The sequence below is a fragment of the Syngnathus acus genome, chromosome 3 (assembly GCF_901709675.1).
Source record: "Syngnathus acus chromosome 3, fSynAcu1.2, whole genome shotgun sequence".
NCBI lineage: Eukaryota > Metazoa > Chordata > Actinopteri > Syngnathiformes > Syngnathidae > Syngnathus > Syngnathus acus.
This window is the reverse complement of record NC_051089.1, coordinates 2,927,565-2,940,856: the sequence shown is the minus strand read 5'-3', so window position 1 is coordinate 2,940,856 and position 13,292 is coordinate 2,927,565. Positions and strand designations below refer to the sequence as shown.

At 43.7% G+C, this 13,292-nt stretch overlaps 2 protein-coding genes across 5 annotated transcripts; one reads left to right on the top strand and one right to left on the bottom strand.

Moving 5' to 3' along the window:
- Positions 1-205: 205 nt before the first annotated feature.
- On the top strand, positions 206-13,227 carry cep89 (centrosomal protein 89). 3 transcript variants are annotated; one of them, XM_037246554.1, is made up of 18 exons: positions 206-429; positions 670-776; positions 1,200-1,346; positions 1,426-1,657; positions 2,103-2,154; positions 2,271-2,366; positions 2,438-2,623; positions 2,771-2,913; positions 3,215-3,265; positions 3,851-3,934; positions 4,013-4,119; positions 4,209-4,324; positions 4,416-4,596; positions 4,728-4,883; positions 4,962-5,103; positions 6,214-6,303; positions 10,904-11,052; positions 12,394-13,227. In XM_037246554.1, exons 1-18 carry the CDS (start codon positions 388-390, stop codon positions 12,590-12,592), a joined length of 2,280 nt encoding a protein of 759 aa, XP_037102449.1. In that variant the 5' UTR covers positions 206-387; the 3' UTR covers positions 12,593-13,227. The 3 variants fall into 3 exon arrangements, with proteins under 3 accessions (XP_037102449.1, XP_037102451.1, XP_037102452.1); XM_037246556.1 differs by lacking the exon at positions 670-776; XM_037246557.1 differs by lacking the exons at positions 6,214-6,303; positions 10,904-11,052; positions 12,394-13,227 and adding an exon at positions 5,271-5,357.
- On the bottom strand, positions 7,420-10,918 carry zgc:165481 (uncharacterized protein LOC100073327 homolog). Of its 2 annotated transcripts, none has more exons than XM_037246618.1 (2): positions 10,783-10,918; positions 7,420-8,304 (listed from the first exon to the last, which is right to left on the bottom strand). In XM_037246618.1, the coding sequence occupies exons 1-2, from the start codon at positions 10,826-10,828 to the stop codon at positions 7,565-7,567; spliced, it is 786 nt and encodes a 261-aa protein (XP_037102513.1). In that variant the 5' UTR covers positions 10,829-10,918; the 3' UTR covers positions 7,420-7,564. The 2 variants fall into 2 exon arrangements, with proteins under 2 accessions (XP_037102513.1, XP_037102512.1); XM_037246617.1 differs by having other exon boundaries at positions 7,420-8,318; positions 10,783-10,904.
- Positions 13,228-13,292: the final 65 nt, after the last annotated feature.

The window sequence follows — 13,292 nt, the reverse complement described above, 5'->3', positions numbered from 1 at the left end:
AACACCGCATGAACTCAATGAAAAACAATGTTTTATGTATTTGCGAGTGCCGTTCATGGAACCTTATTGCCCTCTACAGGCAAAAAATAAGTGAAGAAGCAAGTGGTTGCTAAGCAAAATCAAAAATGCCACCGATTGGACGGAGAAGAAAAAGCGAGCCAATCGGAACAGCGGATGAAGCGAGGTGTGGTTTAGCATAGAAGCGTCTAGATACCAGGAAGCCACAAGTAGCAGCCTGTAAGATTAGCATTAGTTTGTCCACAAAAAAAGCAGTGGTTAAATAAGTTATAACTAAAGCGTTCTTATATTTTAACAAAGGAATGTCCGCCAGCCGTTACAGCTTTGCTCTTAGTTTTACAAGAACTTTATTGACACACATCGTCCGCCATGTTTAAGCTGAACTTCAGGAGGGAGAAAAACAAACAATACGTGAGTGTTCCTCCACTAATGTTTTTATTTGGTAAAATTTAGCATGGGCATGTTTGTATATATGGTGGAAATGCCTTCGAAAAGTTTGAGAGGGGACAAAGTAAAGAGTTGGGTTTTATACAACAGGGCGGGCAGGATGAGTCAGATTGAGATGGGGGAAGCCAGGACATTACAAACGTCTTTTTGTGTATGAGCCCTCGCATGTTGTATACATGTCCATGTGTGTGTGTGTGTCTGTAGAAACACATTGCCCATGGTTTGGTCCCCGCCGCCTCCATCGCCCCCAAGGCTGCCGTGCCTCGTACCCCACCCCCGCGCAGCCCCGCACCCTCACCCGAGAGACCCAGGTACCCCTAGTCACTTCTCCTCTTCCTCTGCTTCCTCTGATCGTTTCCCATCAGTCTGCTCCCACTCCATCCTCTTGTTCGTACAGTACTTGGATGCAATGACCTCAGTGTGATGTATTGCATGTCAGGGCGGAGGAAGTGAGTGTCTGATACTAAACGCCCTGTCCCAGCACTGTGCAACACGGATGGCATCCTAACAATGATACCAACTTGTGGAAAATTACAGCTCATACAGAACAGAAATATGGGTGAAGGGGTCAGAGAATTGCATCTTGTACAAACAGTCATGCATGCAATAAAAGTCATGCAATACATTGAATATTGTAGAATAATAAATATCTGTCACTTTGTTTTGTTTTTATTTGATGTGAATCTGCAGATGTTGATATTGTCCATGAATTAGTTTGTTTTGTTTGTCCCCAGATCGGCCTTAGCGGCTGCCATTCTGTCTTCTTCGCTGACCGGACAGACGTGGGCGCTCCCTCCGGCCCGTCCCCGCTCTTTCTCTGAGAGTGACCAATCAGAGTCCTTGCTTTCTGAGCGCAACATCAGCACTGCGCTCTACACTCGGTGAAACACATCCTCCATCCACAGCCTTTCCAATGCTACTGTATTCCTCACTCTGACTTGCATTGTCCATCCTCCTCAGTGATCGATGGTCAGAAGGCTTTGTCGCTCGTCCGCGTTTGTCCTCCCCTGACCACTCTGAAGAGGAACTCCAGCACCAGGTGGAGGAGGAGGACAAGGAAGATGAGGAGATGGAAGAGGAAGATGAAGGAGGAGGCAAGGAAGAGGAGGAACGCGTCTATCATACTTTGGATAGTCAGAAGAAGTGTTCAGATGCAGAAGCAGAAGTCTACGCTTTGCCGTTAAAGCACTTGGTGAGGATCAATACAATTGACGTGTATTCACTGAATATTCATTGAACCCCTTGTCTGCATGTGTGTCAGACAGACACACTCAGAAAACAATGCCAAACAGAACCAAAAAAAAATCATAAAGCAAGTTAGTTAATGTGCATAATTATATTATATTATTAGAAGGAAGAGAAAACGTAAAAGTACCAGAAAATAAATATAATACAAAAAACAAAAACACAAAACAAAAGTGTCTTCTATTCCTGCATTTAGTCACCACACCCACTTGAACCTTAACATTGGCAGACACTGAGACTAAAAACTGAGACACTGGGTGGCGCTGTTTTGCATGGTAAGATACATACTGACCTCTGGGCCGGAACAAGAGCTGTATAAAAAAAAACTTGTTTCATTTAGAACTGATTGGTCTTGGTATTATGGTGACAAAATGTTTCTGCTTGTCCTCCAGACAAGTTCCCCCAAGTCAAGTCCAATGATGTCCTGCAAGAACTCTTCTCCAGGTAGTCATCACCTGTCTCACAAGCTCTCCAAATTCCTTCCATTCTCACCCATAATACATACAATTTATTAATTTTGGTGATTGTTTTTTAAGTCTTAGTAGAATGATTTTTGACAGAATTCCTGGGGGAAAACATCATTGAGCTTCCTCCAGCCATCAGCAGCAAAAAAATGAAGAAGAAAGACTCCACCAAGCATAAAGAAGACATGCCGTGTAAAACTCGACAATCCCCACTTTGTTCTTCTCCTCATATCCTGAAGCATTGTCATCCATTTCCTTTGCAGCCACTAGCCGATTCAAAGAGTCAAAAGCACGGAGACAGCCATCTCGTGAGGCCAGTGTCCCGACTGAGGACGGGAAAGCAGTGAAGGCCCTGAAGGAGAAGAACGCCATGCTGGAGGAGAAGCTGCGACACCTGGAACAGGAAGTCATTCGCGGGCGGGCCCAGCCAATCAGGACCTCACCTACAGGTATGTGTTTCTTTCTCCCTGAAATTGGAAATGACAGAATCTGACAAATCACCAATCATTAGAACTCAATTCCATCAACATGGCTCCGACTGTAATACAAAAAGAGGTGAGGTGGACCCAAATGGCCAGCATTTGTTTCTTTTTCAGGCACGCAGGCGGAGCTGCGAGACGCAAGGCAACAGGCGCAGGAGCTAGTGGATGAAAACGACGCCCTCAAACGTAGTGTCCATCGGCTCAGTGCAGCGCTGAGCGCCTACCAGACCAAATACAGGCCTCTCAACAAGCAGGAGGTAAAAATAACAACACGACAGCCATCCATCAGCCCCTTTTTTATATTGCTTGTCCACATTAAGGTTTTGGGTGAGCTGGCTCAGCTGATGAAACCAGCTCAAACCTTTATTTACTCAGGTTGCCATGTGTTAGCCTCGCAACCACTTCCATGCAATTTTTCTTATAATTGTACTTTAATAATTAACTCATTTAAAAAAAAAAATAAATCCCAACTCCCACATACATTTGAATTAGTTCTACAGGATCTCAGCTCAGCGTCAGGTCTTCTCATTAACTGTGTTGCTATGATGTGTGTTGCAGAGCTCCAGATTAAGCATCCTACCAAAAACGGGTGCACCTCCTTCGTGGCTGGTTAGTAACAAATGAAAACTGCTTGCCATAAGATCAGTGCAATACTTAACAGTAATTGTTGTATATAACTCAGGTTATTATTTTTTTATTGATGGCAATGCAGGATCTCTGTTGTTGCCAAGACGGCAGCTGTTAAAGATAATAATGAGCCAGCCGGAACACATTTCAGATGTGTTAGTGGTAGCATATCGCTTGTGCTATAATCACATAATTGACCGCAATGAGTAGGCCTTGTCCAAAATGTCTCCCAAGAGTGGCTTAAAAGTCAAAATAGAATTTTTTCTATTACAGAAAAAATAACTTTTCTGACACCTCCTGCTTAAAACCCAAAAAGCCAGAATAAAATTAAAGAGGACAATTGCATTTTAAGATTTCCAATATGAAGAAAAAAAAGAAGAAATAAATGAAAAAATATATAAAAATATTGTGTATTTTTTTTTAGTCAAGCAACAACAATAATGTAATATTTAAAATCTATTTTGTTAAGTGTTACCTATGTGTGTGTGAATGCTTATTTGTCTTGATGTGCCCTGGCAACGGGGCGTACCCGGTTGACATCACTCCTCTTGTCCTCGGTTGGTGTAGGTGGACATGAAGCATTTGTCTCCTCTTGTGTTGACCTACGAAGACATGCTGAATGATAAAGACGCCCTCCTGCGCACGACCGAGGTAAGTTGTGCGTCACCCTCACGCTTAAACAAATTGGTTTTATCGTGGAGGGTGACAGAGTGTGATTGATCACCATAGGAGGAGGTGAAGAAACTGAGGTTGCACGTGGAGGAGGTGGTGAAAGAAAATGAGATGTTTCAACGTCAAATGGCTGAGAAAACTGTAGGCCTCAGTCAAGAGGAATGGTAAAAATTCCTGGATTAATTTCCCCAAAATATATCTATTTTTGAAAAAAACTTTATTTTAAACCCAAAGAATTCTTGTGCGTGTGCAGCCATCAAATGCAGCAGCAGGCCATCCTGGTGCTGCAGGAGAATCAGATGTTGATCGAGCAGCTGGAGGCTCAGAATGGAAAGAACGAGGTTGAGCACAGCAAGCGTCTGTCTGAAGGTAAGTCGTATGTCCAGCTGTACATCCAGTCATCCATCTTTCATCCATCCATCTACCTCTCCTTCCATCCCCCCATTCTTCCCCCACGCAGTTTCCCGAGTTTCCAAGCAGCTGATGCTGCTCGAGGCAGAAAACCAGCGTTTGCAGGAGGAAGTGGACAAGAGCAGGAAAGAGGTCCGCCAAAACCAAAGGGAGGCGCTCGCGCTGAAAAGTCGCCTCGAGGACGCCGTCACCTGGGAGGAGCACTGCAGCATCGCGGGGAAACTCAGGCGGTACGGCGCTGCGTTACCTTTGCCAGAGCGGGTTATGATGTCATCACTTTAATTGTTAGACAATTAATCCGGAAAGGAATCACAACTCTTCACTTGTTCCACATTTTGTTGTTTCTCATCACACTTTTCAGGCAGCTCGAGCAGGAGCGCAGCAGGAACCAAGGCGAGGTGGACCAGGTGCACGCCCTCCGCCATCAAAATCAAAGTCTGCGAGCGGACAAAGCCAAACTGATGGCGGCTGTGGAGAGGACGCAGGCGGAGCTGGAGAGCAGCAGACAAGTCAACAGGTGAACGTGAGCACAAGTTAGCATTTAGCGGGATATCCACCCTTTTTCACAATGACTCATTCCTATGTCCGATCGCAGGAGGACGGAGAAGCGTCTGAGTGCACTGAAGCAGCAAAAGGACGAGTGCGTGCTGAAGGAGGGCAAGACGCGCACTTACCTGGAAGCCGTTGTTTCCGTAGCGGATCGCATCTCGCAGGAGCGCGACCAACTCGTACATATGGTACCAGGACACGTGTGATGAATTACGCAATCAAAAACTAATCGAAAATTACAAAAAAAAATTTTTTCAATCGATTTGCAAAAAACACATTTTGCATCATATATTCATTTACTTGATCTTGAGTGTAGAATTTTGAGGGGAAAGAAATGCCCTTTTTTTTTTCCCAGGACTGAGCACCAAGACTGTGTGGCCACAGTGGATAGAAGCAGTGTAGCTTCAGAATTGATACAAAGGTAGCGTCAGTCAGCAGCTGAGGTACATGGACTCGAAGAACACGTGCAAATAAACTTTATACCCTGTTAAATATAGCTGCTGTCGGAATTTTATGACGACAGCTGAGTGAAAGTTGAGATAATATGTTCTCCATGAAGATTCCGGCGCGATTGCTTTGCAAGCACATTCCGACAGCGAGTTTATATTGTCTAGCAACTCGGAGGCGAGATGACTGGCTTGAATGCTCGGAGACAATTAACTGGCAGCCCGATATGGATAGATATGAATTTTTGGAATTTTTGTCAACAATAAAAACATATGGTAGACTTTTGTGGAATCGCATTGCTGTAGAGCACAGGATTGTAATGTATGCATGACCACGACGTTTTTAAATGTCAACACATTCAGACTTTTAAAAAGCGGCAGCCTGTTGTGCGTAGAAGGTCAGCCTGACACGCACCGGCTCAGATGGAGCATAATAGGAGCCAATTTGTGTTTATTCTGCTGCTAAGAGTGTTTTGTTGATTGTTACCCGAATTGTGACGGCTTTGGGCCATCAGCGGCATCGTTTTCCTAACATGTCACTTAAAGGTGCAAGGAGACAGCTTTCGTTTTACCGACAGTGCTTTACATTTCATTTTTTTTCCTATTAACCGTTATGATGTTTTGAACTCAATAATACACAAATCACAAATAACTCTTGGACCTGGCAGAAAAATGACAAAAATATGCTAATGGCAACAAATAGGCACAGCAGTCTTCAGCAAGTAGTTATTTCGCTTCCCCAGGAAGTCGACGAGTTCATAAAATGTGATTCCAGACTCGGCAGGCTGTCTCTTTCAAGCTTCTGTTGCTCGACTCTTGCCTTTCTCTTACAAACCTCCTCTTTCTCCTCAGGCTTCTATACTCCAGCAGGAAAAACAAGGATTCATCGGCAGCATCATGAGCGGCACCATCCGATTCGGCAAGCTGCAGGAGCGTGTCAAGGTGAGTTGTTATACAGCAGGGATGTGCAAAATGCTGGAAACATCATGCATTTTAATTAGGTCAAGTGATATGGCCCATATTATCATCCATTTTAAAAATCAACACAAGAATTTGCCCGTCCGGGCTTTTTATGCACGAGCGGTCGACACACCTCCAAGGTCCTCGTTGACTGCGAGATGAGCGGAATCAGCTCTGAAAGGAAACCTGAGCTGTTTGTCATACAGGCTACTGTGTTCAATTAAGGATCTTTAGCATCCGCTTGCCAGTCATTACCGCTCTTGCAGACCACGACTTTGCGACGAGGACCACAATTTAGTTTTGCGTTCATCAAGTGTTACTTACATGAAGCCGTCTGTGCATTCAACTTGAGAGCAGATTAGTGGATTTTGTGGTTGGGAAAGCCCACATTGGTTCAAAAGCCAAGAATCAATGCGGCCTCGCAAGACTTTTCCAAGAAAGGCTAAGTGCCCACTTCGTCGCCCAGATGTTATTACACTGTGATCGGTGTCTTGAAGACGCTTGTGTGCTGTGCCACACATTAGTTAAAAGGACAAAATGTCCAAGAACATTTGCAAAGCATCTACAAGTGTGTTAGGCAAAATGGAAAAACTGCCGCAACCTGAACATAAAGTTATTTGTCTGCCCCTGAGCTCTTTTCACTTGACTGTTTTACTTTAGTAGTTAGTCAATTGATTTGTAAGTTCGGTAGTTTGTTGGGTGTTTACTTAGTTAGTTAATTGGGTTGTAGTCAGCTAAATTGTTTGTTAGTTGTTAATTCAGCTGTTATCTGGTTGTTTAGAAAGCTGGATTGTTTGTTTATTTGTATGTCTTTGAGTTCACTTTAGTCGTATGTTATGACACTTGTTTTTCGATTTTTTAAAATAAATTTGACTAACAGCCATAATGTTGCAGCATGACACAATGATTCATCGTATAGAAAAAAGAAAAAACAGTTTATTTAGTCATCAAGCCGTAGTTATTCGCAGGTAACAGAAAGACAAAATGATCATGAAATGAGATTATTATAAATTCTTAAGAAATATCGTAACCATTCAGTAAGTCACATTCATTAGGCCAGGATCCTCGGGCTCTAGAAATGAATGTACATTTGAATTGTATATGCTTATATATTGTGTGGGAATGCAGATGTAGTCTATCAAGATGGAACTCTTAGACCTGCCTCGAAAGGCACAAACACTACCGACTGGTGGCATTTACATCTCCGTCCCTATTACCACCGCCGGTTTTGATTGGTTGGATTTCATCCCCGAGAGGAACAGTCGCACATGCCCTGGCATAAGCACTGGCAGAAGCCGTAGACCAGACACACCGTCAAACTGGACGGCACCAAACTGACGCACACGATGCCAAGAGTCACCCTCTGGATCACCAACAAGTAGATCCCAAGAGGCAGGGAGCCAAAGTACAAGAAGCCCAGCAGCCACACAAGAATGCGTGGGACATGATTACAGAATTTGCTCAGGGAGTCCTGGTCCGCCTGCCCGTTGGAAGCCGCCGACAGCGATTCCACGTTGCGCTCCACGTCAGAGCTGCTGTTGTGACTCGGGAGGCGCTGCGGCTCCCTTTGCACGTCCATGATGGTGATGAAGAGGCAGTTGGATGTGTCGCGAGATGGGCTGGAGGAGAAGAAACTCTTCGGGGAGAGGACCACCTCCTGATTGTGGTCCAAGCTCCAGGATTTGTCACGTAGCCTTAAGCGGGACATGATGTTGGCGTCGTCGGGCAGGGCCGATACATCGTACTCGCCGATCTGGGTTTGGTGGCGGCAAAACGGGCAGCAGATGAAGCCCGTGCCGTCAGCGACGTAGAGGATCTTGACCAGGCAGCGGGTGCACATCCGATGGAGGCAGTCCAAGAGTTTGGGGCGGCGGTTATGTGCATTGTAGCGTTGGTAGCAAATTTTACATTCCAGTTCCTCGGATAAAGGCCGCTCCTTTTCCTCCAACTCAGCCTGAGGGCAGCTCATCTTCCACTCGCGCTCTGAAGCAGACAGACTGAGAATCAATGATCATTTAGATACGGTCAGGGTCAGAGTTACTGCCAAGTATTTAAATTCTGCAATGTGTCCACATGAAAGCCATCATGTCACTTATCTTTCCATCACCCCAGTAGAACGGCTCATTGCCTTTTATAAGCGGTTCAGATAATGGCTGAATGGATGGATGTCATTTACCAAAGGACCTCTTCAAGAACCAGAACACGCCCAAGACAATCTATAGGTGCCCATTTCTTCCATGGAGCAAAACCATACTATGCACTCTTCAGACCTCGTTTCACTTAATGACCAAAACCACAGATATCAAACTTGACCTGACCTATAATGGGTTTCCTAGCACCGCCTCGTCGCCAAGGGATTGTCTTTTGCAGACACTTGGGTGATTCTGCTCGTATGAGTGTCATCGGAAAACCATTATGTATCTACCGCTGACTGGAAGAGTCATCGTGGAAGAAAGTGAAAGGAACACTTAGCGACTAACCACAGCATTGGTCATTAAATACTGTAAAGATGCGTTAGGTTAGAATAGTTCACAAAAAAGTAACAAAATAAAGTCAAATCGACAAACCTTGATAATATTTGATAAGTACATAAAAAATGCTTTAAAAAAAAGTGAAACGGCGTTTTAGGTTTACACTCCTAACAAAAATATGTTGTTTTTGTCATTGAAAAGCTAACAATAATGAAGATTTCAAAACTAATATCAACCTGCTGGGGACCTGCAGGTGTTTTTTCCCGGATATTTTCCATTTATAGAAAAAAGCCACAAGGGGGTTAATTAACCTAAGAGCAGTTAGACTGCTACAAGAAAAAAAAGCCAGTGTGTTTGCTCTGCTGCACTTTGTAGCTCGACATAAAGCACGTTGTTTACACGTGAGTAGTCTTGAACAGCTGGAAAAGATGGTTATGGAGTATTTTTCTGCAGTAAATACCTTAATTCATTCACTGCCATTGACGGCTATAGACGTCAAAGATCCTTTTTAACTGAGCTGGCAGTTAAAATGAGGTTGCTGCTTCGAGTTTCACTGTAAAATGATTTGTTTGAAGCCTTGGCTGCTTTGAACCAGATCGCTAATTATGTTGAAGAGATTAAAAGATGCTTCTGCTGTTAACGCAATAGACAAATACATCAGAGTGATCCTATCGACATAAATCCAATGAGCTTGTTGAACTAATTCTAACGCTGACAGCAACAAGTAGCGCAAGACTACCTCTTGTGCTGATTTGCGTCACTTTAAAAATGTTCAAACAAAAAATATAGTATTATAATTCATACGCTCTCAAAAGTGCTGAATTAAGAATTGGACCGACCCAGGAAGTTGGGTCAGGAATTTGACCTTTGACATATGAAATTGGAATATGATCACTATGTAGTGCGGTGGGAACCCTTTTGAAGTCACTTAACGGTAGCAGTTTGGCAAATATTGAACAATTCGTCAATAAAAAGAGGCTTCGGGCTGTTTGATGACATTAACTGGCTCCCTGTTTATTTTAACTGGTACAAATTGAACAAGTTCTGTGCTTTCCGCCATAAGAAAATGTGAAAAACTGGAAGGGTGAAAAAGAGTTTTACGCAGCAATTCGGCACTTAATTGTTCCTAGTCGTTGCGTGTTTTCGAAACTTTTTAATTTTTAATGTACTATTCAGAAAAATAACAAAAATGTCTCGTGTCTATAATGATTACGAAGTTTTGTGGTTCAGAAGATGGATGGATGGATGGATGGATGGACGGATGGACGGATGGACGGATGGACGGACGGATTTTTGTTTATTATTCAACACATTTAATCCATCCATCCATTTTCTGAACCGCTTATCCTCAGGAGGGCCGCGGGTGTGCTGAAGTCTATCTCGGTGGTCTCTGGGCAGAGGGTGGGGTGCACCCTGAACTGGTTGCAGTCAACACATTTAAATGTAATCATTACTTGAGTTATTTTGTTTTTTTTACATTCAAGCACTGTGTTTTTGCTCCTAACTGTGCATGATGTTGCAATCATAAATCCAGATATATTTTCGGAAGAAATCCTCTGCCTGTATAATAGCAAAGCCTTAGCCTGAGCACAAAAACAACCGGGTCGGGGAGTTTTTTAAATAAATGATCGCCTCCCCTGAAAAATCCACATCTAGGTGAATTCCCAAATAGCAAATTGTGAATCTGCAAAGTCAGCTGGAATAAGCCCCAGCTCACCCTCAAACCTACCGCAATGAAAACAAGTTCTCGAGAAAATGGATGGACAGATATTGCTTGGTCCCTCATTCCAGCTTTAACAAACATACGGCCATAGAAAATGCCAAACGTCACGTTCGAACTAATCACCCCTGAACCGCATCCTCATCATTAACATCATGTCAACTTGTTTGAGGCAGTTGATCAGCATAACCTGTTTGAGCGTGCGTGCGTGCGTGTGTGTTGTTGCACATCTGTTGCTACTACATCAGCACATAACAGCACACCACTCACCTCGCTTTGCCGCTGTCGCTGCTGCGTTGTCCTCCTCCATGTGCATCCACCTCCCTCATGGCAACCCTCTCTCTCTCTCTCTCTCGCTCTCTCTCTCTTCCTTGTTGTCTCTTTGTTTCAGGTGTACCGCAGGCTGGCGTCCAGCCGACTGGCGGCGCTGGAGGAAGCGGCGGCGGGCACGGCGGCCTCTCACCGCCGGGACATGGTCCACCTGCAGCGGCTACTGGGAGAGAGGCAGCAGGCGGAGGAGAGGCTGCTGCAGTCCAAACGGTAGGGGGAGGAGGAGGCAACAAATGAGGAGCGGCACGAGCGATTGATGCAGTGGAGCAAAGAGGAGATGGTTGCTGAGGGAGGAGGATGCAAGAGAGGGTGGTGGAGAGAGCGAGGTAGAGTGATGCATTAGATGGGAGAAAGGGAGGAGCGATAGAGTTCAAACGGTACTTGGAGGGAAAGGAGGAAAGATGAAGAAAGGGAGAAAAGGGAAAAAGAGGAGCCAAGGGAAGAGAGATGTGAGGCGTTAGAGTGGTGCTCACTCTAACTTATTTTGCAAGAACCACACGGGAGACAGTATGCCCTTTTAAACACCTGCAGGTGGAGAGTCATTCGTCGCTGTGCATACAGCGATGATCGAATGAGGTCTGACTCTGGCCTCTTGCAAGAGCATTTTTATTAAGAGAAACAGGGTGGGGGTGAGAGTGGACTGGATGGAGAGAAAGCCCTTGACCTCTAGTCAAAGCATAGCAGGGGGTGTTTTACGACGTTGTGTAGGATGGGACAAGCTAGGTTATTTATTACAGGTTACATTCCAACATAAGCATAAAACTAATCTAGCTAGGTCAGGGGTCGGCAACTTTTTTTACTCAAAGAGCCATTTGGGACCGCCCCCCCCAATGAAAAGAAAGCACCCGGAGCCACAACCCATTTTAAAATGAACAAACGAAAATAAAATGTAATTTTTATAAAATACTCATTATTTTCCAAAGTCACAGGGAGCCACAACAGAAGGATGAAAGAGCCACATGTGGCTCCGGAGCCATGGGTTGCCGACCTATGAGCTAGGTTATTTATTACAGGTTACATTCCAACATAATCATACGATCAAGATAATCTGGAAAACCCTGACATGAGGAGGAAAAGAGAAGCAGATGGGTGAGAGGGAGGAGATGGTGTCATTTCAAAATTAGTGGACTTCAGGGAAAAAGTTGTTCTAATATTTTTTTTTCATGGTTTAATAAAAAAAAAAAAAGTCCTAAATGGCATTAAAACACTATAGAAATAAATAAAAGATATAATATAAATACTATATATTTTGAAATGTCATGGAAGAGGGAAGAGAAGAGGGAGTTGAAGAAAAGCAGAGATATGAATGGAAAAATGGAGACTTTAAAAACTTTATAATGTTTGGATAGAATTTTAACATTCTGAATAAAATATGTAATTAAATCACAATATGAGAAATGTGATTTTTCAGGAATGATTCGTACATGGATGAGTTGTAGTTAGTCATCGCAAAACTAAGAATGTGTTACTGTTAAATTTAAAAAAACAAAACTAAATTGCACATGTTGGAGATATGAGATGTTCCTAATGATGTGACTATTTGCTGTTCAGGGAGGTGGAGGAGGAACTGGAGGTGGTGTGGCAGGCAGCCATCAGGGAAAACCAGCAACTCAAGGAGACTCTCAGCCACTCCGGCCCCACCGGCCCCATCCTCCAACGAGCCTTTGCTGACACCGAGCTTCCTTCCGACTTCCTCAAATTGCAGCATTTCAATGAGAAGCCAAAACAAGACCTGGATTTCTACAGCTAGAAGAGGCCATGACACAGGCATCGTTTCTATTTTTTTATGCATGATACTGACAAATTCTGAGGGAACCTCTCACCTGACTTTTTATCTTTATTGCTTGTATGCTAAGCATATTCTCACTTGGACTATTTAATGGATGCCAGGAAGATCGAGTCATGGACGTTGAGACTTTTTCGGCCCGATGAAGAAGTTCTACTCCATCCGACATGGTTCCTACTCTTTTCCTGCCAAGCTCATGTGACAATGTGTCTTGTGGTCTGTTCAGATTCATAGGGAGATTCAGATCTAGGGAAAAGGTCACGGTGACTTAAAAACATCCTAGCTCAAGTCAGATAACTGCTAAAAGGTCTCATCTAACGATACACAACAGAACATCTTTGAGTAGCCGGTGAATGATCCACGGTATCGTTTACAATTATGTTCCCAATAAAAGCCGCTCCTCTCCTAACGTTATAGCAGTTAAGTTATCTGTGCTATGTGCATGCCTCAGCACAATGAAATAACTTTGTACAGCATTGGCAGTAAAAAGTGCAACGTCATTACAATAGTTTTCTTATTTTTTCCCCAAATACATATTTGCCTATTTTTGGCAAAATAAATTTGACCAATAAGAGTGACAGCATGGCATCCTCTGTTGTCGCCTCAGCTTTATAACATTGAATTCAAGTAATAAAAAAAATATTATCAGCACTTTAGAATTTAA